The 27,585-nt window shown below is 47.9% G+C and overlaps 2 protein-coding genes across 4 annotated transcripts in view; both read left to right on the forward strand.

Annotated features, from left to right (window-relative positions):
• The window catches only part of GABARAPL2 (GABA type A receptor associated protein like 2), a 625,498-nt gene that overhangs the window by 93,203 nt on the left and 504,710 nt on the right, over positions 1 to 27,585 (forward strand). The window lies entirely within an intron of this gene.
• Positions 1 to 27,585, forward strand: part of ZNRF1 (zinc and ring finger 1) — a 109,862-nt gene that overhangs the window by 69,480 nt on the left and 12,797 nt on the right. For all 3 annotated transcript variants that reach the window (XM_050772792.1, XM_050772791.1, XM_050772793.1), the window contains exon 2: positions 22,572 to 22,667. In XM_050772792.1, coding sequence (XP_050628749.1) covers positions 22,572 to 22,667 — 96 coding nt within the window. The remainder of the gene's footprint in view (positions 1 to 22,571; positions 22,668 to 27,585) is intronic.

Raw genomic sequence — 27,585 nt, forward strand, 5'->3', positions numbered from 1 at the left:
AATTGTTCAGAGTCGAGTTGACCAGATGTCCCTTCTGGATTCTAAGTCCAGCAGATGGCCCATTGGGCAGCTAGCCCAGGGGCCCCAGGAGCATAGGGACCTTCATGTTTGGCAGGGCAGCAGGGCCGCCTAGCCCAGGCTGGCCTCTCCATTCACACCACCAATAGCCTGAATGACTGCAGTAACTCCCCATTGCTCTGCAAGCTTTTCAACCCCTCCCAATCCATTTACTGCACTGTGGCCAAAGTAATATTTCTGAAATAGAAGCCACCTCTGAACTGTTCGATAGTTCTGCAGTGTTTCTGGAATGATGCACCTAAACCCTCAATGGGCCTTGCCCACTGATCCTGCTTTCCTCTTTAGCATCCACGTGCACATTTTTTTGCCACTCTGTCAGCATTTTTTAAAAGGAAACCTATTTATTGCCGTTTACTCTCCATACAAAGGAGTGCTTATATTACATCATAAGCATACATCCTGATGCATTCACAAACTAAACACCTCTGTGTACTGGCATCCTAGGAACCCTCCCCCCACCCCGCCCGCCATACCCCTTCCCAGTTGCAGCTCCCATGGCGGGTACTGCTTTCCTGACTTGTAACAGCATGGACTTGCCTTGCCTGTTTTGTATCTTAAGTAGATCGGATCAGATAGTGATCCCCGTGCACTCATATGTCTGCTTCCTTCATTCACATCGTGTGTGAGAGCCGCCCATCTTGTTCTGTATGGTTGTAGAGTTTTCATCAGCTTGCTGTAATAGTTTTCCATTGTGTGAATAAAATATGCTTTATCCATTTATTCTCGTACTGGTGCTGCGTAACAAAATACCCCCGAACTTGATCACCTACAGCAACTGTTTATTATGCTCATGGACTCCGTGGGTCAGGTACTGTATTTGCATAGGGCACAGCAGAAGCAGCTAGTCTCTGCTAGCCTATGATGTCTGGGGCCTCAGCTGAAAACTAGAAGGCCAGGCACAGGTGTCTTTTTTTTTTTTTTTTTTTTTTTTTTTTTTTTTTTTTTTTTTTTTTTTTTTTTTTTTTTTTTTTTTTTTTTCTTTTTTTTTGAGACGGAGTCTCGCTCTGTCACCCAGGCTGGAGTGCAGTGGCCGGATCTCAGCTCACTGCAAGCTCCACCTCCCGGGTTTACGCCATTCTCCTGCCTCAGCCTCCCGAGTAGCTGGGACTACGGGTGCCCGCCACCTCGCCCAGCTAGTTTTTTGTATTTTTTAGTAGAGACGGGGTTTCACCTTGTCAGCCAGGATGGTTTCGATCTCCTGACCTCCATGATCCGCCTGTCTCGGCCTCCCAAAGTGCTGGGATTACAGGCTTGAGCCACCGCGCCCGGCCTTTTTTTATTTTTTTGGGACAGAATCTGGCTCTGTCACGTAGGCTGGAGTGCAGTGGTGCGATCTTGGCTTACTGCAACCTCCGCCTCCCAGGTTCAAGCGATTCTCCTGCCTCAGCCTCAGAAGTAGCTAGGATTACAGGAGGATTACCCACCACCACACCTGGCTAATTTTTATATTTTCAGTAGAGATAGGGTTTCGCCATGTTGGCCAGACTGCTCTTGAACTCCTGACCTCAAGTGATCCGCCCGCCTTGGCCTCCCCATTACTGTTGTGAACCACCATACCCGGCCACAGGTATCTTTTGATGGCTCATTCCCTCACATGTCTGGTTCTCCACAGAGACCTCAGCAAGGGCCATCAATCCAAATACTGACGGTGGCCTCTCCATGTGGCCTGGGCTTCCTCACAGCATGGTGGCAAGCTTTCAAGGGTGAGGGTCCTGAAAGCTAGGCAGAGGCTGCATCTTTTGTGTGACTTAGCCTTACAAGTCATAGCATTTTGGTTGTACTCTGGGTCAGAATAGTCCCAGGCCCACCCAGGTTCAAGGGGAGGGAAAACAGACCCCAGCGCTTGATGAAGGGTGGCAAGGTTCTGGAAGTGCGTGTGGGACAGGAAATAGTCCTGGGACTGTTTGGGGAAAATACAGTCTACTGTACCCCCAGCTGCTGAGGTGTCTACCTTTCTGATCCAACCGCATCATTACTCTTCCAGTGCTTTGAAAGAACAATCTCCCTGTCACCCCGGGGCTTTGCACAGGATGCCCCCTCGACCGGGAACTCTTTCCTTTTCACCCCTGACTCCTGCACCTGGGGTATCCCTTGTCTGCCTGGCTAGCTGTTGCTTATCTTTTATTTTTTATTATTTTTGAGATAAGGTCTTTCCAGCTTGAGTGCAGTGGCACGATCATGGCTTACTTCAGCCTCAATCTGCTGAGCTCAGTCGCTCCTCCCACCTCAGCCTCCCGAGCAGCTGGGACTACAAAGTGCATGCCACCATGCCCAGTTAATTTTTTTTTTTTTAATTATCAGATACATGGTATGCAGTCAGATTTTCTGTATTTTTTGTAGAGATAGGGTTTCACCATGTTGGCCTGGCTGGTCTCGAACCCCTGGACTCAAACAGTCCTCCTGCCTCAGCCTCCCAAATTTGCTGGGATTACAGGTATGAGCCACCATGTCTGGCCTGCTTGTCTTTTAGTCTCAGCCTAAACTTCCCTTCTTCAAAGAATGCTTTCCTTACATCACTGTCACCTGAACCCACTGGCCCCAAAATGGCAGTGCAGGCCCCACTCCTCGTTCCTTTGGGACCTTGTCCTGTCCCTGTCATAATGCTGATCACAAGGTAGTACTCTGGCTTGTTTACTTGTCTGGATCCCTCATTAGGTTTAAGCTCCAGAAAGGAGCTGAAACTGCCCCTTGTACTGTTCAGTGTCCAGTCCAGTGCCCCACACAGAGTAACCTGCAGTTAAATGGAGAAAGTGGATTCAGCCTTCAGTGTCCACCCGCTAGAGACAGTAACATATGCACAAAATTAAGCATTAACACAGTTTAGAACATAGGATTAGCTATGTTGTAGTATACACAAACACATGTACACTTGTGCAAGTGTCAAGTGTTAGAGCAGGAAGCAATTTTAGGTGTAGATTGTCCCATTGAACCCCTCCTTTTGCAAGTAAGAAATGTAAACAGAGCTGTGACATGGCTCACCCAATTGGAAGCAGGTGGCCCTGTGACCAGCAATCCCAGGCCCTCACTGCGAGGGAGGCATTACAGTGAAGGCCTCCATTTGAGCCCCTCCATCTTCACCTCTGAGATGCAGGTACTGTGTTGGTGTAGTGATGGGCCCCAGTGCTACTGTTGTCTGGTTGGTGAAAGAAAACATTTAAAAAATTGAGGGGCCAGGCAGGTACGGTAGCTCATGCCTGTAATCCCATACTTTGGGAGGCCAAGGTGGGAGGAATGCTTGAGCCTAAGAGTTAAGAGACCAGCTGGGGTAACAAAGTGAGACCCCATCTCCCCCCTACCTTTCTCTCTCTCTCTCAGGATATACACATACGCACACACACACAATGTATATATATATACACACTATATACGTGTATTTATGTATATGTATGTATTACATAAATATAAAATTGAGGCAAGTTTTTTTTTGCACAATCGTTGATTGCTTGCTAGTTTTTATTAATAGCTCTTATTTTTCCTTTCTTTTTAGACCTCCCTCCAGTGCATGGTGTTGAGTTAATGCTATTACATGTGTGACACACTATTGCTGGTCTCACTGGTCTTGACAAGGCTGCTGTCTTGGTTTTATTCATTCATACATTGATCTGTTCTTTGATTCCTGTTGTCCATTCCCCTCCCTGCCATAGCCAATTGAATATGTTTGGTGTATTGGTTTATTATTAATTGCTGATTTCTGTGCATACATGGGTTTTGTGTGTATGGTTTTGTTAATCTAGGGTTTTCGTTGTGTGCATATGTTTTTAACTTAGGTAAAATGGCACAAATGGCCTGGTGCTACAGATTCTTTTGTTTCTTTTTTTCTCTCAGCACTATTTTTGGATCTGTCCAGTGTGCACATTGAATCCATTGCTTGTGGCTGCTGCATAGTATTCATCGTGTATATGCTCTGCAGGGACCTTGCCCATTCCCGTGGGGCTCATCTGCTACCTGACATGGTTCTGTGGCCAACATCCTTGTGCTGTCTTCTGATTGACCTGTGTGAGGATTTTGCTAGGAAATATACCCAGAAATAGAGTTGCCGGATCATAGACCAGTGAACTTTGCGGTTCACTTCTGAGGACTCAGAAAACATGATTATGTCCCTTTTCTCTCACTGTTTTCTCGTAAATGTCAGGAAGGTAGGTTGCTTAAAATACCCTGTCAGCCTAGCTCTGGAATCTTACAGTGATACCACCCAGAGAGCAAAGATAAAGATTGGGATTTTATTCTCTGTGGGTCGGTTTGAGGTTTGCATTTTTTCACTCTGAATGATTGAAACTCGTGCTGCTCCTTCTGTGTGCATGTGTAAAATGAGCCACAGACTGCTGGTCTGTTCTGCTCTCCTGCTGTCCGTGACCATTTCTAGACCTCCTGTATGGAGGCAGTGTGGTGCCATGGAAGGAGGCGATGCAGTGGAGTCAGGCTGGCATAAGTCTCTTCTCTGCATGTGTGTCAGCCCCATCCCTAAGCTGGGGTCTTGCCACCCGGTGGGGCTCCATGTGCCAGCATGTGGCACAGAGCCTAGTGGGTGACCCTTCCAACAGCCCCTTGAGAGGAGAGGGCACAGTGCTGCATAAGTGGGTGTCTAAAGGGTGTGGAGCTGTATTTAAGCCTTTACTATCACATTGTGAAATATTCATGGGTGGATTTATTTAGTGTCTGGAATTTTCTTCAAAATAATCTGGATCAGGGAGAGTGAGTTGGGATAAAGATCAGATGACCATGTAATTTATCGTTCAGTCCCAGGCATGTCTGAAACTGAAAGAGGGAGCTATTACACCAAGACGACAAGCTTGAACGGGGGTTGTTCCAGCAAACGAAGACGTGGACACCTCAGGGGAAAATCAGATAGGACTGACCCTGATTTGATCATTGTTGAAGCTGGGTGATGAGTACCTGGGAGCTCACTTTATTCTATTTTTTTGTTCGTCTGAAAATTTCCATAATAAAGTTTTTTTAGGCCCATTGCAGTGGCTCATGCCTATAATCCCAGTACTTCGGGAGGCCTAGGCAAGAGGATCACTTGAAGCCAGGAGTTGGAGGCCAGCCTGGGTAACATAGCAAGGCCCTGTCTCTATAAAAAGTAATAATTAAAAAATATTGAATAAATGTATTAAGGAAATGTTTCTATCAGAGTGCAGAAGTTCCCGCTGTCCGGGAAATGGCTGTTGGGTCCTTTGCCAACCCCCGCCTGGGGTCATAAGCCCAGGTCACCGTGCTGGCTGCTTTTGCCCCCTGGAAGTGTCTCTGGGCACTGTCAAGACCTGTCCAGGTGGCAGCCGAAGCAGCTCCCTTCATGCCCACTGCACACCACAGCATGGTGGCAGGGGCACCCGCAGTCTGTGCACATGCACACATGATTGTTATCTGCACCCCTTATCAGAACCGCGGGTTGGGCAGGAAGCAGCATGACCGCAGTGGGTTCCTAACCGACATTCTGTCTCACACACGCTTCACTGTCCTACTTAACCCTCGCTGTGGTATGGCAGTTACTGGAACCTTGACTGGTAGAAGGTAGCCTCTGCTGGGAATGGACTCAGACAGCAGACTGACTGCCCTTAATTTGTTATCTCTTTCCGGTTGTACAGCTGGGCCTTTTTCACACATTTCCCTGAAGTGTGATGTTCATTCATCCAACACATATTTTCAAGAGCCCATCATATGCCAGGCTCTGGGGCTACAGCAGTAAAATAAACAGACTCTGCCTTCAAGGGGCTTATATTGTAAGGGGGCCACAGACAGCAGGTGCAGCAAAGGTGGAAGAGGAGGGCCGCCTTTCTCACATGGCTGCCGAGTGCTCAGGAATCGATGTTAGGATGCTATCATGTGGAGGTCATTGGCAACTGTGGAAAGGACGGTTTTAGAGATTGGAGCAGGTTCAAGAGGAGCTGGGAGAGGAAGTGAAGATGGCCATTGGAGATGCTTCATTGGAACTGGGGCAGTTGCTGCAGGTGTAGGTGGGATTGAGAGAGCGTTGTGTGAGGTAGAGAATAGCTTACATATGCGGACACAGGAGAGAGGAAAAATATGCTTAACGGAACTTGTTCTGAATGACCCTTTTGTATGCCCTAGCAAATATCAAAACAACCCTGATCATGAGATGTAGAGCCGTGGAGGGGCTGATTCAGTTTTTCTCTTCCTTCGGAGTCCCATCTTCTCCATACTAAAAGTAAATCACAAATATTTGGATTGTTAGTGAAATATCTATTATGTGTTTTAATCTTCTGTCTATAATCTTTCTCTTGTTATATAAATGGTTCTGAACTTTCGGGTTCTGAGCCCAAACACTTTTGACATCTAACTCTATGAATCTCCCTTAGAATGTGGCATCTTATTTCAGGAGGCTGATGGATCTGCTGATGTCCATCCCCGTAGGTTTCAGAGCCTGTGTGTGGGACACATTCACTAGACAGCCACTTTGGGATGTGAAAGAAATGAGAACTCTGTGGCCTTGTCTTTTCTCCTCTCCCCTAATGGGTCATCAGTTCACTGAAGGGAGAAATTGTATTTGTTTTGCCATTTGCCTTACAACTTAATAACTAGAATACATATGAATGGATAGACTGATTGATTTGGCTGCTTATCCTATTAAGTGTGGCACATTCAGTCCATAGCCCGTGGCATCCTCTCTTGGGGCACAGTTTTCAATGGTTTCCCAAGAGAGGATGCCATGTGCTATGGACTGAATGTGTTTTATCCCCCTACTCCCCCAAAATTCATGTGTTGAAGCTTAATCCCCAATGTGATGGTATTTGAAGGAGGACTTTGGGAGATAAGTGAGTTTAGAAGAGGTCGTGAGTGTGGTGCCTTTGTGATGGAATTACTAGTGCCCCCAAAAGAAGAAGAGACACCAGCGCTTTCTCTCCAGCATGTGAGACACAGCAAGATGGTGGCCATTCGCAAATCAGGGAGAGGCCCTTCACAAGACATCAGACCTGGCAGCACCTTGATCTTGGGCTTCTCAATCTCCAGAACCGTGAGAGAGAAATGTTTATTGTTTAAGCCACCAGCCTTCAGTATTTTGTTACAGCAGCTCAAATTGACTAAGATATCCTGCTTCATAATTTTCAGCAGAGCCAGGGAACCCCAGCTACTCTCCTTTAAGAGTTGATCCAGGCTGGGCGTGGTGGCTTGAGCGGGTAATCCCAGCACTTTGGGAGGCTGAGGTGGGTGGATCACGAGGTCAGGAGATCAAGACCATCCTGGCCAACATGGTGAAACCCCATCTGTGCTAAAAACACAAAAAAGTAGCTGGGGCCAGGGGCGGTGGCTTATGCCTGCAATCCCAGCTCTTTGGGAGGCCGAGGCGGGCTAATCACCTGAGGTCAGGAGTTTGAGACCAGCCTGACCAACATGTACAAACCCTGTCTCTACTAAAAATACAAAATTAGCCAGGCGTGGTTGCGCATGCCTGTAATCCCAGCTGTTCGGGAGGCTGAGGCAGGAGAAATTGCTCGAATCTGGGAGGTGGAGGTTGTGGTGAGCCAGGATCACTCCACTGCATTCCAGCCTGGCAACACAGCGAGACTCCGTCTCAAAAAAAAAAAAAAAAAAAGTTGTTGAAGAACAGCCATTTCTCTTAGAAGGTTTTACATTCATTTCCTATTGTTGCTGTAGCAAATATCCACAAATTTGACAACACAAATGTATTTTCTTGCATTTTTGGAGATGAGAAATCTGCAGTGGTCTCGCTGGGCTGAAATCAAGGTGTCTGCAGCCAGTGCTGTGCTGCTTCTGGAGGCTCTGGGGGAGAATCCATTTCCTTGTCTTTCCCAGCTCCTGGAGGCCACGCTTTCCTTGGCTCATGGTCCCTTCCTCTAACTTCAAAGCTAGCAGCAAAGCATCTTCAAATCTCTGTCTGTCTGCTTCCATAGTCATATCTTCTTCTCTGCCTCTCTCTTTCCGTAATGAAGACCCTGTGATTCATCGGACCCACCTGAATAAGGTCCTGTATTCATCACATCTGCCAAGTTATTTTCGCCACATAAGATAAACATTCACAGGTTCTGGGGCTTTGGAGGTGGACTCGTTTAGGGAGCCATTATTCTGCCTACCACATCTTTGTACAGCTGGTTACACACGTGTTCCCATGTCATGGCTGGGGTGCTAAAATGATTCCTGTTTTACGGAAGTTCAGGGAGGTTCAGGGACTTGCCCTTGGTCACATAACTTGTGCGTGGAGAAGTCAGCACTTGAATGCTGGAGTTCTGAGCCCAGATCCATGTTTTTCCATTATATTTGGCTGCTTGTTTTTTAAATTCTCTTCCATACATTTCTTTCTTTCTTCCCTCCCCTCCCCTCCCCTCCCCTTCCCTTCCACCACTGTGCCTGGCCGAGCTGATTGTTTTAATGAAATGAATACAGCAGCACACGTATTCTGCATCCCAGGATTATACTGGGAGCCGTGCAAGGAGCCTTCTTAGAGACCTCCAGTGACAGAAAGGCTGGGCTGTTGGCATCAACTGTTATAAGTTACATAGTGCAAGGCAAATGGTTTCATTCCATATGAGCAGTCACTTAGATGTGAGTGTCTTGTTCGTTCGCTGGTGAGTCAGATTCTGTGCTGAAGATGATCTAATAGCGTGTTCCGGCATTTCCTTTCTTGTTGGCGAAAAATTCCTATCAGCCAGTAGGGTGGACAGTAGGGTAGACAATGCCTTTAGGAGCCCAGAAATCAACTATTGGTCCCGTATAGATTCTCTGTGAAAGTTTCCTTCATTGTCCTTTTCCCTTCCCTAACTCTTTTTTCCCTTTTGCCCTCTAAACACCTACCCTGACCCCACACACACTCCACAAAAAAAGGAAAGTTAGTTGGAGGTTGGGATTTCTAATGACATCAATAAAGACTCCAGCTGGGCGCGGTGGCGCCCTCACTTGTAGTCCCAGCTACTTGAGAGGCTGAGGTGGGAGGACTGCTTGAGCCCGGCAGGTGGAGGTTGCAGTGAGCCAAGATCCCATCACTGCACTCCAGCCTGGGCAACAGAGGGAGACCCTGTCTCTTAAAAAAAAAATCAGGGCCGAGTGTGGTGGCTTACGCCTGTAATCCCAGCACTTTGGTAGGCTGAGGTGGGTGGATCACAAGGTCAGGAGTTTGAGACCAGCCTGGCCAATATGGTGAAACCCCTGTCTCTACTAAAAATACAAAAATTGGCCGGGCGTGGTAGCGGGCACCTGTAGTTCCAGCTACTCAGGAGGCTGAGGCAGGAGAATGGCGTGAACCCGGGAGACGGAGCTTGCAGTGAGCCGAGATTGCGCCACTGCACTCCAGCCTGGGGGACAGAGCAAGACTCCGTCTCAAAAATAAACAAATAAAAATAAGGACTCCAGGACTTGGAAAACAGTCTATATCCAGGGAAGAAGCAAGCTGCAAATGGGCAGTTCCAAGGCCAGTCCTGTTTTTCTAGGAAGATCTTCTGAGGGCATCTGCCAAGAGTGAAGCCTGACCTGCATGGCTGGTCCTACTTGGACAGAGAGTTCCTTCTGAAGGTGGAGGAAGTGACACTTTCTTCTGCTGTATAGACAGCCCACAAATCCCTTGGGAGTGGTAACTGCCGTTTTTACCTAGAGAGCAGTTTTTGTTGTTGCCTTTGTTTTTGTTTCTTGAGGGAAGGTGGTCCTTGGCTCCAGTTGTTGCTGATTTTATGAGGAACAGGCACAGGGGAATTCATCCCACTCTTAGGAGTGTTCTCTGGCATTGCCCAAATGCTGGAAAGTCCACACCACAGCAGCAGTGGGTTTTGGGTCCAAGAGATGTAGGTGTGCAGTGTGTCGGCGGTGGAAACAGAGGTGGAGCAGCCATGTGCAAGGAGAGCGTGATGTTCATTTGAATGACTAGGCATTTCCTGACCAGACCTGTCTATCCTACTGCCTAGCTTGTAGGTAATCCCTAATGTCTAAGAACTAGAAGAAATTCTTGGGCTACTGCACCAAGAGGAAGAGGATCTCCTTTTTCAACAGATGGTCCATCCTTTAAATAAGACATCTCCAAAATACAAGCCAAGTGTTTCCCTGGAGACTTTACATCCACACTGTTTGAGTCATAATTGAATGCCCCTAAATTTGCCCAGGCTTGGTAGCCAGGTGACAAGGAGTTATAAATCGATATTCATCTTTCTTAGACAGTAGTTAGAGACTTGATTCACATTTCACACTTATGCTGACATTTTCAGCTGCTGCTTCTACTGCTGCTGCTGCCTTTTTTTTTTTTTTTTTTGGTAGAGATGGGGGTCTCACTATGTTGCCCAGGCTGGCAGTCTTGAACTCCTGACTTAAAGCAATCCTCTTGCCTCAGCCTCCCAAAGTGTTGGACTTACAAGTGTGAGCCACTGCACCTGGTCAATTTTCAGCTTCTTGTATCTGCTCAGACTCAGGTCATTGGACCATCATGTCCCTGCCCTTACTTGCCCGTCATTTCCCTCCTAAGTAGCCCTTTAAGGGCCTCTCTTTGGAAGAAATGGGCTAGAGGGTCAAAGGGAAGAGGACCAATGAATGGCCATAGCTCCTGCTCCTGGTAGGTGCTTTCCCCATTCTTCATGTGACTGGAATGCTGTTGCTGAGGCTCCACCTGGCAGGCTGTAGCCTGGACTTACTGTACAGCAGGGTGGGTTTGATGTCCTCATGCTCACTTCCATGCACACACTGTGCAGTCCTTCCTTTTGTTCCTAGCTGTAGACAAATGTCTTCACTCAGGCTCTTTTGGTTTGCAGTAAGTGGAAAGGAATAAGTTTGAGACAGGGTCCTGCTGTGTCACCCAGGTTGGAGTGCAATGACCCAATCAAGGCTGACTGCTGCCTCAACTTACAGGCTCCAGCCATCCTCCCGCCTCAGCCTCCCAAGTAGCTGGGGCCACAGGCACGTGCCACCATGCCTGGCTAATTTTTATACTTTTGGTAGAGACAGGGTTTCACCGTGTTGCCCACGGTGGTCCTGAATACCTGAGCTCAAGTGATCCACCCGCCTTGGCCTCCTAAAGTGCTGGGATTAGAGGCATGAGCCACTGCACCCGGCCAGGAATAAATTTATTGGGTCTATTATTGGAATTCAGTCTGTATGATTTTTCAAATATTCATGTATGTATTTTCATATGTTCGTTGATTCTAAGGCACAGACACTTCACAATTTAACAACTTTAAAATCGAGATTTGTCATATAATCACATCTTAAAATTATAAATATCTGTGGAATACCATATCGAAAAAAATTGTTGGCAGTTTTTCTTCCCTTTCTTGGAGTTTTATAATGGTGCCTCTTACAATTGATGGCATCTTGGAGTCCACAAAATACATTATGTAAGTTCAGCTCATTTTTCACTTTTTTTGCCTGAAGAATTTGTGAATTTCCTCGAATGGACAGATTTACCAGCAAGCTTCAGTATATTTGAGCAGTACCAGATGCAGCCGATAAAATGGTTTACTCTGCACAGAGCATTCACACATCCATCCTTGGTTGGACTTTAAAACAATTCTGGAATAGGAAGGGCACTACTTGACTATTACTAAGTATCTCGTACAAGGCCATCTGGCTAGTGACTGGGAAAGCCTGTTTTCTTCTGATGCCTAGTCTGATTCTCTTTCTTCCATACCAGTCAGTGTAGAATTCAGAAACAGCAGAAATATGTTGGAGTGGAATATACCATGCTTAGAGTAGAAAATGAAGATCACTACTAAGAGGATCTTTATAGTTGGTAAAAATTGAGAATCCTAACACCCAACAGAAGAAAGTGGCTAGGCACAATATTACTAGATTATCATATGGAATACAAATATTGAAAATGACAAGTACCTAGATTGTAGTTGATACAAGGAAGCCTATATTTGTAAAGAGCAGAATATAAATATCCTAACTCCTTGACTCCCAGTGCCAACCATTTACCTCCTTGAGCCAAGCATGGGGGAGGCAGTTGAGGGCCAGGCAAAGTTAGAAAGGCTGAGCTCCAGAGAAAATGCAAAGAGAAGTTAGGAGAAAGAGATAAGAGACCTGGAAGATAGAACCAAGAGATTTGACATACAAGCAGCAGGAGTTCTAGAAAGAAGAAGGTTAGAGGAAGGGTGCCTGAGGCAGGACTGGCCAGGACTAGCTTATGCTGTCATAATACACGGTCCCAGAAGCTCGCTGGCTCAGCTCGGCACATTGATTTCTTCCCGATGCTGCCGCAGACAGTGCAGATCCAGAGTGGGGACTCTGCTCACTGTTGTTACTCAGGGACCTGAGCCAGCAGGGGCTTCTTCACAACACCTGCTCCCCGGTCCCTGCAGCAGTCAGGTAGAATGGCGGGTCATGCCCTGGCTCTTAAAGTCCGCTTGGGTGTGTGCACGTTCTTCCACTCACATTTCATTGGCCAAAGCAAATCACAGACCCACTCTTAACTTCGAAGAGAGCGGGCACATGCAGTCATTATATATGGATGAAAGGAGGAAGGCTAGAAATATTTGGTGAACAGCATTGATGACTTACCACCAGGGGAAGTAATGAAACATATAGAAGAACATTTCCCTAAAGAAGGAAGACTTGAGTCTGCATAATGAAAGGTAAAACTGATAAGAGAAGACACTCTAAGCATGTCCTGGTAACATTTCTGAACTCTTAGGATGAAGAGAAAAATCTTCAAGCTTTCAGAAGCCAAAGGAACAAATTATTAAGGAAAAAGAGTCACACTGGCACCAGATTTCCTATTTGCAACACCAAGAAGCTAGAAGATGCTGGAATTTCATCTACAGACCACGGGGATAAAAGGAATGCAACTCAAGCATCCTGTACCCAGGCAAGCTATCCATTCAGCTGTCAGAATGAAAGAAAGGTATTTGAGCATATACAAGGATTGAGAGTGAGAGTGTGCCCCCAGCTGTCACCCACTGCCCTTGTCCTTGCGGTGCCTGGATGCTCTGCCCTCACTGTTCTTCTAATACCTCAAGGGCTCTGCACACCTGTCACCTCCTCAGAGGCTGTCCCTGACTGCTGTATCCAAATTAGCACCCCCACCCACTCTGCTTGGCTTTTTCTTCACAACACAGCTCACTGCTTGACACTTTGTTCAATGTTTATTAAAATTTCAAACGTTTGGAAAAGTTGGAAGAAGTTTAACTTATGCATCTTATTTTTTTGTTCATTTTATTGCAGACATCAGTGTACTTCCCTGATATAGATCGTTAACTACAGTTCCACACTTGTTTACAGGTTTTTTTTCTGGTTGAGGTAAAATTTGCAAACAACGAAATCTCAAATCTTAAGTGTGTATTTGGTCGATTTTGACAAACACATACACGTGTGTAACACAGACCCTCCTCATGATATAGAATATTTTTGTCATCCCAGAAAGTTCTCTCATTACCTTCTCAGTGAATCTCCACCCCCACCCTGACCCCTAGAGACAACCACTGTTCTGATTTCTTCCACAGTAGATTAATTTTGCCTTTTCTGGAACTTCATATAATTAGAATCATGTGTGCACTTTTGTGTCCCTCACTTGGCATGTTTTAATTCATCCATGTTGTTGCGTGTATCCGTAATTCATTGCTTTTTATAGCTGAGTAGTGTTTCATTTTATTCCATGGATGTACCACAGTTTCTGTATCCATTCTGTTGACCGACATTTGGATTGTTTCCAGTTTTTGCTTGTTAGGAATAAAACTGTGATGAGCATTCTTGTAAATGACTATTTGTAGGCATATGTTGACATTTCTTTTGGGTAAATACATAGATGAGAAATTGCTTGGGTCATAGGCTAGGTGTATGTTTGTTTTGTAAGAAACTACTAGACCTTTCCCCAAAGTGGTTGTGTCATTTTATATTCCCTCAAACACATGTGAGAGTTCCGATTGCTACACATCTTCACCAGCATTACCAACATCTGATGTTGCTAGTCCTTTAAAATTTTTGTTTGGTATTTTAATAGACAGATTTATTGGTCAGTGTTTTCTGGAGAAACAGGTCCAACAGAGTGAGTGAGTGAGAGAGAGTGTGTGTGTGTGTGTGTGTGTGTGTGTGTGTGTGTGTGTGTAGAGATGTATTATAAGAAATTGGCTCACATGATTATGGAAGCTGAGAAATCCTATGATCTCCCAGCACTTTGGGAGGCCGAGGCGGGTGGATCACGCGGTCAGGAGATCGAGACCATCCTGGCTAACATGGTGAAACCCCGTCTCTACTAAAAATACAAAAAACTAGCCGGGCGTGGTGGCGGGCGCCTGTAGTCCCAGCTACTCGGAGGCTGAGGCAGGAGAATGGCGTGAACCTGGGAGGCGGAGCTTGCAGTGAGCCGAGATCGCACCACTGCACTCCAGCCTGGGTGACACAGCCAGACTCCGTCTCCAAAAAAAAAAAAAAAAAAAAGAAAGAAATCCTATGATCTGCCATCTGCACGCTGGAGACCTGGGAAAACTCGTGGAGTATGTAGTTGCAGTTCGAGTTTGAAGGCCTGAGAACCAGGAGAGCTGATGGTGTACGTCCTAGTTCAAGGGCAGGAGAAGACCTGTGTCCCACCTGAAGCAGTTAGGCAGAGAGAGAGTGAAATTTCTCCTCTTTGCCTTTTGATCCTATTCAGGTCCTCAGTGGATTGGATGAGGCCTGCTCACCTTGGGGAGGGCGGTCCGCTTCACTCAGTCTATGGTTTCAAATGCTGATCTCATCTGGAACCGCCCTCACAGACACATCAGAAATAATGTTGAGCCAAATAATCTGGGCACCCCATGACCCAGTCAAATTGACGTATCACAACAGGTATGTAAACACACACACACAGATACATTAAACTTTAATTGTCAGTATGGCTTCTTCTGATGTCTGCTTATGAGAAATTTCTGGGGAAACAGGTGAACCTCCAGGCCCCAGAACAGAACTGCAGAGGTTGAGTCCAGAAGAGAGGTTTGGAAGAGGCAAAAGCCAGAATTCCTGGGCCTTTCCCAGTCGAGAACGTTCTCTAGGAGAGACTGACTCACACCTCAGCAACTGATAAATTGTGCATTGGTTTTCACTTATTTCTGTGTTGACAGAGAGGGAGTCTGTGTCTTTGAGGGTGAAGAATGTAATATCTACAGCTTAGAAATGTAAAAGAAAATCATCAGGGTTACCCCTTGATCTTTATTTGTAATAAATCCCATTTATTAAAATTAGTTTCTTCAAGTCCCATTTTATTGACATTAAGCACCATGAGGATGTGACAGAAAGATTGAGGCTGGAAACTAAGAACTGAATGCTAAGGACAAAGTCAAGGAGTGGGCGCTCTCTGAGCTCCTCGGCCAAGAGGCACCCTCATCTGCCCGTCTGCCCCAGGACCTCCCATCTGCGTGGCGTGGCTTTCTTTACCCTGGTTGCTTCCTTTGGTTCTTCTACCTTTAGGTGATCCCAGAGACAGGCAGAACTGGGGCAGCCTTTAAAATAGCGCATCAGCATGGGGAGGGGGAGAAGGGAGGGCTGGGGAGGGAAACTGGAGCAACACGCCGCCAGCACATGGTCCCGCCCTGAGAAATCAGGTCTTAAAGGAAAAGGTTGCAGCTTTGGAAAATGAGAAGTGTATCGGTCTCCAGAGCACAAAAACGCGAGTTGATATTGCATGATAAATGTTGTAGTGGATTGGGAGAGTTCTTGTAGCTTGAACCAGTTGCCCCCATCCTTCCTCGGCTGCTCTGTCAAATGGAAGGGCCTGGGTGAAGGGACACCCAGTTACCCTGGTCCAGGAACATGCTTGATGCACATGACCACATCAGCATTCCTGGGATCACTGTTGGTTCACCTAGCAGTGGGCTTACCCAGACATTGTGAGTGTCCCTTTGACCTGACAGTAAGAGGTCATAGATGGCAAGTGCAGTCTTGTCTTCTCTCAAGAGCTTTGTCTCTGGTACAGCCAACCAAATGGCAAAGGATTCCCCACTTAAGGAACTTTTTGAAAGACAGGAAGCAGCTGGACTCTGGCTGATCCAGCTCTCTGCTCAGCTCTTCTGGCTGTGTAAACAGTGAGCTGATCTAATGACAAGAGAAAGAAAGGAAACCAGGTCTCCATTAGAAGGACTCTCTTTGCTTCTCTTGATCGGAAGTGGAGGGATCCTATAGACGCATTTGCTTGGCAGAACCCACCCAGAGCAGAACTGGGTGATTAAGGACACATTCCCCACAGTGCTCTGTCATTCGTTCCTTCCTCATTTGAAGATACTGGCAGAAAAGGACAAGGAACCAGGGGTACGTTCTCTGCCTCTGCCTCTGCCTCTGCTCTGTCTGGTGGGAGGAGATGACAGCCTACAGTGAACCAGTGTCAGGCTTGGCCAGCAAGCCTGACCAAACTGTGACATCTCCCTTCACTGACGGTCGCAAACTTTTGGCAGACACAGCCCCTGTGCAGGGAGCTGCTGGAGCGCTGGCTGGCTGCACCCCTGGCCTCCAGGGTGTGACGCGCAGAGCCTGGTCTCAGAGGCTTAGGGAGTGTCCTGTAGCTTTCTCCTGAAGGAAAATAAAAAGCATCTCTTACCTGCTCTGAGTGCTGATGAAAGTCTCCTAGGAAATTTGACAAAATCATGCGAGCTGGATGACTTTGCAGACCTTTGGTTTACTTTTGTTTTGCAGGGCTGATTTTAATTTGGTGAGAGCTTTTTTCCAAAATGGACTCAACATTTCCTGGATATTTTAACCTTCAGGTAGCTCATAAATGTCACAGGATTTATCATTCTGTAGGGCTGTAGTGGACGCTTATGGGAAAAGATTTGGGCAGCAGAGTGGGAGAATCCATCTTGGTCATCGGATGACCTTTCAGGAAAGAAAGTGGAGATATTAGTCTTTTCTAGCTGTCTGTGGTTTTCTGTCCTTCTTACCTTTTACCCTTTATTTTCCGTTTAAAAGGTAATCTGCAGATTCAGCATCTTACAACCAGTGCTGTAGGCTCAGTGCCAAACGGAAAGCAGAACTCCAGATTAACAGAGTTCCTAAGAAAAAAAGTGTCCATTGTTTCAGGCTACGAGGTTAGTCAGGACCATAGGGCACTTAAGGAGAAATTGCTGGGACAATGTAGAAGGTTCATAAATGAGTATTCGGTAATAGCTGGTAGTATTTTTGTTCTTTCTGCCATGTAACTCTTCTGTGCTAGTCAGTCAGTAGCACAGCATGTGAGCAAGATTGCAGACTCTTGGTGTCGTGGGCCAGCTCTAGCTCTTTCTGGCCATGTGAATCTTGATCAGGTTATGTACTCTTCTGAGCCTTGATGTCCTCATCTGTAAAATGGCATTAATGGTAGATAGTACCTACCTACCGTATATGAGAAGACACGTAAAGCACCATGGTTGTCCATAGTAATGACTCAATAAGCACAAACTATTATTATCATATGCAAGAGTAGGTGCTGCAGAGGTTAAAGAGAGACTGTTGGTTTCCAGTTGGCAGTGTGGCAAGTGCCAGTCACAGTGCACAGTGCTCGAGAAGTTCAAAGGAAACGCTGATGGCACCCAGCAGAGATGGGGCTGCTGGCCACCCCCTAGTGGACTCTGCATAGCCCGTGGCCAGTGTGCCCTTGCCATGGTCTCGAGGATGGCAAAGCCAGGTCGTCATGCGATTTCCCACTCGTGTAATAGACACCAACTTATTCATTTTTGTTTTTTGTTAAGACAAGGTCTCACTCTGTTGGCCAGGCTGGAGTGTAGTGGCATGATCATGGCTCACTGCAGCCTCAACCTCCTAGGCTCAAGCGATCCTCCTGCCTCAGCCTCCCAAGTAGCTGGGACTAGAGGCGTTGCACCATCACACCCAGCTAATTTAAAAAAAAAATTTTTTTTTAATAGAGACAGAGTCTCCCTATGTTGTCCAGGCAGATCTCAAACCCCTGGGCTAAAGTGATCCTTCCACCATGGCCTCCCACAATGCTGGTATTACAGGTGTGAACCACCATGCCCAACCCAGAGTTATTTCTTGAGCTATGCCAAAATAAAACAAAACAGAAACACCAGAGGTAGTAGATACTGGTGTTACTAACCCTGTTTTAGTTAAAGTGTAGGCCTCTTCCTACACCAGTGTTGCTTCCTCTCCAGCTAATATTTCCCAACCTACCTCATTCTTAAAACCCTATGACCAACTCTCCCTACCCTGATGGAAAGGACTTTAGATTTGAAGCACAGAACCCTGAGGCTAGTCTCAGCTGCACCTCCTCAGTTGTGTGACAGTGTGCTACTCAGAGGCCTTCACCAGGGCCCCTTCCCTCATCTGGGCAGTGAGGGGATTACTCTAAACATGTGAGTCTCAGCCCTTTTTTTCTAGGACATGAGTGTCTGGTGACATTCCTTTATAGACCTTCTTGTTGGGTGGCCTACTTCCTAGCACCTTAGCTGTAACTTAACCCCGCTCCTGCACTCAAGGAATCACGCTGGAATACAGGGGAGTAAATGATGCTATTATAGGGATAACCTTGAATCTGTTCTGAGTTCTCAGAAATGTGAGTACCCGTGAGGTGTAGTTTTGTTCTTAGTCACAGGTCACTAGAACGCTACGCAGTGAGAGTGTCAGGGCCTGGAGGCAGAGGGCCTGTCCTAGACCACATCCCTCCTCTCCTCCCACAGCCTCAGCCTGCAGGCAGGTGCCACCTTCCTAGGTTAAAGTGCAGGTGTCCTTTAGTTATTTAACGGGTTGCAAAACCTTGGTCTTTGGGGTTGACAAAAACCCCGTGTGACTGTAGAGGGACTTAGGCTGGATCGGAAAAGCATCTTCCGTCTGTGAGACCACCCCATCGAGCTGTGACCCTGGATCTGCATATTTCTAAACTGAGTTAGAAAATAATCAGCCTGGTGTGTTTAGATCCAGCTGTGCAAGAAAACTGGATGGAATTCCCCTCCTTTCTTTACTTTCTTCTGGGGTTTGTTGTTGTTGTTGTGTCCTTTTTGTGGAGAACGGGGTCTCACTGTGTAGCCCGAGCAGGTCTCAAACTCCTGAGTTTAAGCGATCCTCCCATCACAGTCTCTCAAAATGCTGGGATTACAGGCATGAGCCACCACACTAGGCCTGGTCTTCTAGCTTTGTTACTGATGGATTTGTAACCACCCAGAGGTTAGAAATACAGCCCTTTCCCAGAGCTCCGCCAAAGTCCTTGGATTGGTAGCATTTCCAAGACTTTTTAGCTGAGATGCTTATATGCTAAGAATCTCTGAGGAAAGAGGTGTGCCATGGAGTCAAGTGTCCACTTTGTAGTTAACCAGGCCCTGAATTTTCTGCCTGGTCGCATAGTTCAAAGCACTGCCAATGAAGGGGAAAAAAAAAAAAAGATTTGGAGAGGACTCTAAGCAAAGTGGTGCATCAGTTAGCCTCCTGTCTCTTAGCACCCTGGGCCACCAGAGTCACGGCTTTTCATGCAGAGTTAGGCACCCAATTAAATAAAAATTTATTATTTTATTATTTTTTTTAATTGTAGAGGCAGGGTTTCACTATGTTGCTCAGTCTAGTCTTGAACTCCTGAGCTCAAGTGATCTCCCCGCCTTGCCCTCCTAAAGTGCTGGGATTACAGGTGTGAGACACCGTGCCCGGCCACATTCAGCCTTTTATCTGTTTCATAAGAAACGTTGGATGGGCCGGGCGCGGTGGCTCAAGCCTGTAATCCCAGCACATTGGGAGGCCGAGACGGGTGGATCACAAGGTCAGGAGATCGAGACCATCCTGGTTAACCCGGTGAAACCCCGTCTCTACTAAAAAATACAAAAAAACTAGCCGGGCGAGGTGGCGGGTGCCTGTAGTCCCAGCTACTTGGGAGGCTGAGGCAGGAGAATGGCGTAAACCCGGGAGGCGGAGCTTGCAGTGAGCTGAGATCCGGCCACTGCACTCCAGCCTGGGCGACAGAGCAAGACTCCATCGCAAAAAAAAAAAAAAGAAACGTTGGATGACTCATGCCTGTAATCCTAGCACTTTGGGAAGCTCAGGCAAGTAGATCACCTGAGGTCAGGCGTTTGAGACCAGTCTAGCCAATGCGGCGAAACCCCATCTCTGCTAAAAATACAAAAATTAGCCGGGCATGGTGGCACTCACCTGTAATCCCAGCTACTCGGGAGGCTGAGGTGAGAGAATCTCTTGAACCCTGCAGGCAGAGGTTGCAGTGAGTGGAGATCGTGCCACTGCACTCCAGCCTGGGCTGCAGAGTGAGACTCCATCTCAAAAAAAAAAGAAAAGAAAAGAAAAGAAGAGAAATGTTGTAGATGGTTATCACTAGTGTGAATTAAAACTGCATATGGAAAATTTGACTAAAAATGAACACACGAGTCCAGTCTTTACAACAGTACAGTGAACTCTTGAACTGCGTGGGGGGCTCTGACTCCTACACAGTCAAAAATCTGCATATAACTTTTTCTTTCTTTCTTTTTTTTTTTTTTTTTTGAGGCAGGGTCTTGCTCTGTCCCCTAGGCTGGAGTGCAGTGGCAAGAACATGGCTCACTGCAGCTTTGACCTCCTGGGCTCAAGCAATTCTCCCACCTCAGCCTTCCAAGTACCTAGGATTACAGGTACACACCACCACTCCCGGCTAATTTTTTTTTTTTTTGTAATTTTTGTAGAGACAGGCTTTCGCCATGTTGCCTAGGCTAGTCTCAAACTCCTAAGCTCAAGCAGTCTGCCCGCCTCAGCCTCCCAGAGTACTGGAATTACAGGCGTGCACCACCACACCCAGCCCTGTGTATAACTTTGGACTCCCCCACAACTTAACTACTAATAGCCTGCTGTTGACCAGAAGCCTTACCAATAACATAAACAGTCGATGAAGATGGATTTTGTATGTTATAAATGTATTATATACTGTATTACAATAAAGAGAGTGAAAATAAAATGTTATTAAGGAAATGATAAGGAAGTGGCCAGGCACGGTGGCTAACACCTGTTGTAATCCTAGCACTTTGGGAGGCTGAGGCCAGGAGACTGTTTGAGCCCAGGGGTTCAAGACCAGCCTAGGCAACACAGCGAGACCCCATCTCTAATATTTAAAAAATTTTAATAACATTTAAAAATATATATAAGGAAGAGAAAATATATTTACTGTTCGTTAACTGGAAGTGGATCATCATAAAGGTCTTCATCGTCTTCACATTGAGTAGGCTGAGGAATAGGAGGAGGAGGAGGGGTTGGTCTTGTGTCTCAGGGTGGCAGAGGCGATAGAGAATCCACATGGAAGTGGAGCCCCGCCATTCTAGCCTATGTTGTTCAAGGGTCAGCTATTGTTAGATGTGCCACATAAGGAAGTCCAGGCTGGGCGGTCAGGAATCACAGTCACAAAAGGGAGAAGCTGTGATGTGCACAATTTAATGCAGACAAATAATATTTCAGTGGCAACAGATCTTTTTGATAGAATTTATATGGAAAAGAATTGATCCATTTGAAAATCATTTCAATGAAAGTAGAATGGAAAATATTAGAAATAATTCATCTGTGTTGTATGGAAAAATGGATCAAGGGATTAGGTTTGCTTAACAGAATTCAACTCGGAAGATTCTCAACCAAAATTCTCCAGTATGGGTACAATTCTGTATCAGTTGAAACTCTTTAGATGTGTAAGCAGTTCATACTGCCTTGGGAATGAAACGGCAGGATCACAATACCCGATACTGGCCTGGTACCATGAAACAGCTGTTACTCTTGGTGGCATTTGGCTAAGGCTCGTGTGGCATCTGGGAGCACTTTGGAGGGCCACCCCTCAGCTCACACACATCTCAAAGGACAGTGGCCTTAAGCCACAAGGGAGGCAGAGGGGGCTGTGAGTGAGGGAGAGAGGTGCTACCTGGCATGGGCGGCCGAGGCTGGGAGCTGGGTGAGGGATGAGATTCCTCCCAGGGTGATCCAACCAAGTGGCTGAAAGGCTGTGAGGCAGAAGGATGTTAAACTGTTATGCAAAGGCTGAGTTTCCAGGTGCCTTAGTTTGATGCCTCCCTACCCCATTGTCCACCAGACCCCTCTGAGAAAGGGTCTAAAGCAAATAAAATTCAAGTCAGGTGTCAGTGACCTTGGTTAAACCTTAACGAGGGACATAAGGCAGGGAGAGCCCTAGTGAAAGCTGGTAGTCAGTCAAAGGCTGCAATCAAAACGGCAAATGCCACTGGGCACGGTGGTTCACGCCTGTAATCTCAGCACTTTGGGAGGCTGAGGCAGGCGAATCACCTGATGTCAGGAGTTCAAGACTAGCCTGGCCGACATAGCGAAACCCCATCTCTACTAAAAATATAAAAATTAGCCAGGCATCGTGGCGGACACCTGTAATCCCAGCTACTTGGGAGGCTGAGGCAGGAGAATCACTTGAACCCGGGAGGCGGAGGTTGCAGTGAACTGAGATTGTGCCACTGCACTCCAGCCTGGGCGACAGAGTGAGACTTCGTCTCAAAAAAAAACAAAAAAAGGCAAATGCTCAAATGAGTCCTTGAAGGAGGACAGATCTAGGGTCTGTTCCAATGGTCATCCTCTACATTGACCCTGAGCCCACACAGCTGTCATTCGAGAGTGTCCACATGTACTGTGGATGTACTGGATCTGGAGAAAACATTTCATCCCGTTCTCCTCTCTTGCAGGTTTCAAGTGCCCCATTTGCTCCAAGTCTGTGGCTTCTGACGAGATGGAAATGCACTTTATAATGTGTTTGAGCAAACCTCGCCTCTCCTACAACGGTAAGGGCTTGGCTTGCCTCACCAGCCTCCAGAGCATCCATCGGGGGAGCCGGCCAGTTCTGGGGGGAGCCTCCAGTCGAGGGTGGCTCTGGGCCGTATTTTCACCCTGCCCTCTGGCAGGTGTCCTTGAGTGGTGGTGAGGAAGTGGACTGTTCAGGGAGCCTTGCTGCTCAAGTCAGAGAGGAAGAGGAGCAGGACAAGGAAGGAAGGCCCAGGGGTCAGGTCCGAGGCCTGGGAAGGCTCTCAGGTTGCTCAGTTAGTCCCCTGCCTCTCTGCAACTCAGTTCTGAGGACTTTGGCTGGGAGATGCAGCCATTCCTTCACCCGTCACACACTTGACTGTGGAAGGCCCCAAGACAGCCAGATGTCCTCCACGGCTCAGAGGAGGGGCCCAGAGCAAGCACCCACCCTCCTTGGGGAGGTGGGTGCTATGTGCTGGTGGCATGTACAGAGTGCCGGGAGGCTGGTCATCTCATTGTCATGTTCGAACTCGGACGAACACCTGATTTAGTCCTATGACTCCACACCAGAGAGCTTGACGGGGAGTATGTGTGACGTAGAGATGTTCTGGGGATTGAAAATGCGGATGGGCCACCTTGCTGCTCCACCCCGGCCATGTTGCCTCCTACCTTGGAGGCTGCCTCAGAGCTGAACAGCAAATACCGCAGTGGGTAGGATCCTGAGGGCAGGGGATTTCAAAACACCCAAGTTAACCTAACAGGACGCCTCTGGGGAACAAAATGACTGTCAACATCTGCCTAGCATGCTGTGCATAAGACTTTGGAGTTCAGCTGATGTGAGATCGAATCTCCCTCTACCACTCACTGTCTACAGTCTTGCAGTGTACACTCACTGTCTACAATCTCAGCTTAGCGGAGCCTCAGTTTTCTGGTCTGTAAAATGTGGATAGCAATACTTGGTTCATAGGATTGTCAGAACTGGGTAAGAGATGGCACATGAAGCTCTTTGGTACAGAGTCTGGCACATGGTCAGTGCTTGGGAAGTTATAGCTGCCATGAAAGATGTGAGACCTTCTATAGGTTTCTTTTTGCAGTTTTCCAGAGCCCACAGACTTCTGCTCAGTGCTGCTCAGCCCATGCCACGGCTGACCCTTGGTTTTCCATGCTTAGTGTTTAGTCTGGTCTCCAAACCATGTTCATCAGAAAACGGCGTCTTCCACTAGAACAGGCAGTGGACCTGAGTGCGCTCCAACCCCGGTCCTGGCCCACCTTCCCAGATTCAAGTCATAGTAGTGGTTGGAAAAAGAGTTCTGGGATTTCCGAGAGCATCTGAGGACTGGATGACTTGCAACCAGCCCGGCAAGAATGTTTCCTGGGGAGACTCTTCTCTGCCCTGCAGCCTCCTCACTCCCAGAAGGCTCTTTCCCCTACAAAGCATGAGCCTAGGAGGGATCATGGTCTCAGAGCACCTCCTGGGAGGTAACTGACTAATGGCATCCACTCGGGTCTCCTGAAAACTTCTCTTTTAATTACTTGTTCAGCCAAAAGACTCTGGATGCAGGTGGGCATATTACCCACGTGGCTCAGCTCTATGCGTCTGTTAGCCCATGCTCAGGTGGGAGGACCAGCACGGCCCTCCCCTGGGCATCATAGCTGTGGTCTGGGAAGCCCCTTTCCTCCCCAGGGGACAGCCCCTCCTTTCTCCTGGGCTGACTGCTGCTGAGCCTCTAAGTCTGTTGTCACATGTGCTTCAGGCTTCGCGTCAGTCCTGTCGCGTGCATGCTGTCAGGACGCTCAGGCTCGGCTTTGTCCCTGTTTGCCGTCTCCGCCTGGGACCAGGGAGGGAGAGGAGCCTTCCCTGCGTCTCACAGCCCTCCCCAGCCACGGCCTCAAAAACCCTATTCACTTCTTTCCCACATGTGTGGAGACCTCATGAAGTCCTCCGTTTGTCCTGTGGGTTGCTAGGGCGTTCTCTGTAGACACTGCGTTTGTTGTAGGAAGAATACAAAGAAGCCTCAGAGGGGCTCAGCCTGAGAAAACCTGGTTCTCAGCAAGAACTTTGCAAGAGCAGCCGTGGAGGACAGAGTGCTCTTGGGCCCCCATGCCCCAAATGCAGAGTTACCCCCACTGCCCTGTAGAGAACAGGGAAGGTGAGCCTCTCCAGCTCCTCTGCCAGAGAACTGCCTGGGACGCCACCATGTGTCCCCATGTCCCCCTCTGTATCAGCACTTGAGTGCCTGGTGCTGTTGGTTCACCCCCCTACACCCCACCACCGGCAGCCTCACCCAAGGCTACAGAAACCACACTGGGAGCCGGGGCCCCCTTAGAGGAAGGGGAGGTTGGCCAGCCAGCCTGAGGCATGACCACTGCTCCTCTGGTTCTGGTTCTAGTTTTTCCTTTGTCCTGGAATTGAGAAGCAGGCCACCTCCTCAAGGGTGTGTGTGTCTCTGTATGTGTACGTGTGTGTGTGTGTGTGTGTGTGTGCGCGCGTGTAAACTAGAGGCTTTAAACCTAAGGTTCTTTTTTGCAAAAGCCAGTCCTTTACCACTGAAGGCAAAGAGAGGCCGGTTGTCTCCAGTCCTTCCAGTGGACTTTGTCTCAAGGTGGTGAAGTGCTTTGTTCAGAAACAATGGTCCGGCCCTCTGTGGACATGTTCATGTGGTATGGACTCCTCATGTTCAGTCTTTGTCTTCTCTGAAGACCCTAAACCTTCCAGGTAAGAAGAGAGCATTTGCTTCTGGGGGTGTATGTGGAGTGGGCATCCCCAGGCACGCCCAGGGCCTGCTCCAGCTCAGAGGGAGCACAGACCGTGGGCCAAGGTTCAGGAGCTCCGATGTTTTCTCCGTGATTTGTCATCATCCCACCCTCACCTGCTGCATGTTACCTTTTCTAATTTAAAAAAAGACTTCAGAGTCAGAGGTGTGAGTTCTTGGAATCTTTCTGGAAAGGAGGTGAGGTGGGGCTTTCTTAGAGAGTGAAGAGATTTCTTATGAAGATTCACTAGAACTCCTGGTCACTCCCCTGAAGACTTCCCATTTACACACACACTTTCTGTGGTTGTTGGCACCAATTGCGGAAATTTTTAGAAAATTTATGATGGTTATATAAGATGAAATTTAGTTAACCACCAAAGGAAAAAAGTAGAAACCTCCTAAATGAGGCAGATAGAAAGTAGTATTTTTCTTATTATGAGGGTTGGCCTGAGTGGTGGGTTGGAAGGCCTCCAGTAGCTGCCTGCCAGCTTAGAAAAAACACAACTTACGAAAGGCAAGACTAGTTTAACTGGTTTAGCCAGTGCCTGATGCTCTGAGGACAGGCACCTGGCTGGGGAGGTTTGGGAATGTGCTGAGCCCCTGCTGGAGGGGCAGGGAAGGGCAGTCCGTCGACCCCAGAGCACTGAACGTTAAACCCCCGTCCTCCTAAGTGCCTTCCTGGAAGGTGAGGATAATGTATAGAAGGGAGGGGGTTTGTTGGTTCTTTTTTGTGGGTAAGATGGATCAACCCGAATGGGTCTTTTAATTTCTCTCCCTTTCTAACATCTCTGTTTGTGACTCTGAGAGTGAGGGACCGTGCCCTAAAGAATACGCACTCACATTTTTACCCTGAGTCTCTGGGCTAGCAGAACAAGCGTGGAGATGGGGGTCTGACTGACGATGCTCTGAATGGAAGAGCATCGTAATCCTGTGGAGTCGTGCAGATGACCCGCTGTTAACAGAAAGCATAGGGGTCCTCGGCCTAGGGAGAATCTGGGGGGCGGCAGTTTCATTTGCCAGCAGCACCAAGGAGAGCTCCCTTCAGCTGTGTTCTGGGGGGTGGAAGCCCATGCCCAGCTTCTTAAGTCATGATGCCCTCTTCCTCCCCTCTGCCAAAGGCCATTGCCCCCATCTTCAAGGCTCTTGAGATGCTAAATGTCACACAAGCTATCTTTTAAAGTCAAAGGAGGCCGGGTGCAGTGGCTCACGCCTGTCATCCCAACACTTTGGGAAGCCAAGATTGCTTGAGCTCGGGAATTTGAAACCAGCCTGGGCAACATAGTGAGACCCCATTTACTAAAAATAAAAATTTTGTCTCACATGGCGGCAAGCGCCTATAGTCCCAGCTACTCAGGAGGCCGAGGTGAGAGGACCACTTGAGCCCAGGAGATCGAGGCAGCAGCGGGCTTGATCACGCCACTGCACTCCAGCCTAGGCAGCAGAGTTTGACCCTGTCTCAAAAAATAAAATATAAAATAAAAATGTGAGAGGATCTGGCTTCCTGGAAAAGCAGAAATGGCTCCGGCTGTAGCCTGCCCTGTGCCTGCAGGCACTTCTTTGTCCCGTGTCTCCTCCTCTCAGAGACCCTGTGGTCAGGATGAAAGCACCCTACCCTTTCCCTGCCTGGGGAAACTGGGTGCTGGCTGAGGAGTTTGCCCAGCCTTGCTTGGGGCACTGCCCAGAGCCATTGTTAGATGCTATACGGGCTGGAATCAGGCTGGACAGGCTGGAGTCAGACTGCGGAGGTGTCTGTCCTGTTGCTTCTCCTACAGGAGGGCAGGGGAGGGGCAGGCGACCGCTCACCCAAGGTGTCCAGTTGTTGCTGACCAGCTGCACCAACCGCCAGACTGGCCACTGCTGGGTGCATGAGGAGCGAAAGCGATGAGGGCAGGCCTGCGGGGCCCTGACACAAGTGGGGAAACCAGAAACAGGTGGCTACAGGAAAGGGGACTGTGGGAGGGAGCTGTGGTGGCCTCAGTAGGAAAGTATGAAGCACTCCAGGCCTGAGCTTTAGTTGGCTGTCCCCACTATCCTCATTGCGGGTGACCTAGCTCACCAAAACAATTGTATTGCACTTCAAAGGCCTGGGGAGTTGGATGGGCCGCTGCTAGTAGGCCATGCTCTCTGCTCAAGGTCACCCCGTTGCCTGAAGAGCACAGCCCCCCAGATTTCCCAAAAGGGGAGCTGACAAGGCCTGGCATGGGTG

This window comes from Macaca thibetana, chromosome 20 (assembly GCF_024542745.1).
Source record: "Macaca thibetana thibetana isolate TM-01 chromosome 20, ASM2454274v1, whole genome shotgun sequence".
Lineage (NCBI taxonomy): Eukaryota > Metazoa > Chordata > Mammalia > Primates > Cercopithecidae > Macaca > Macaca thibetana.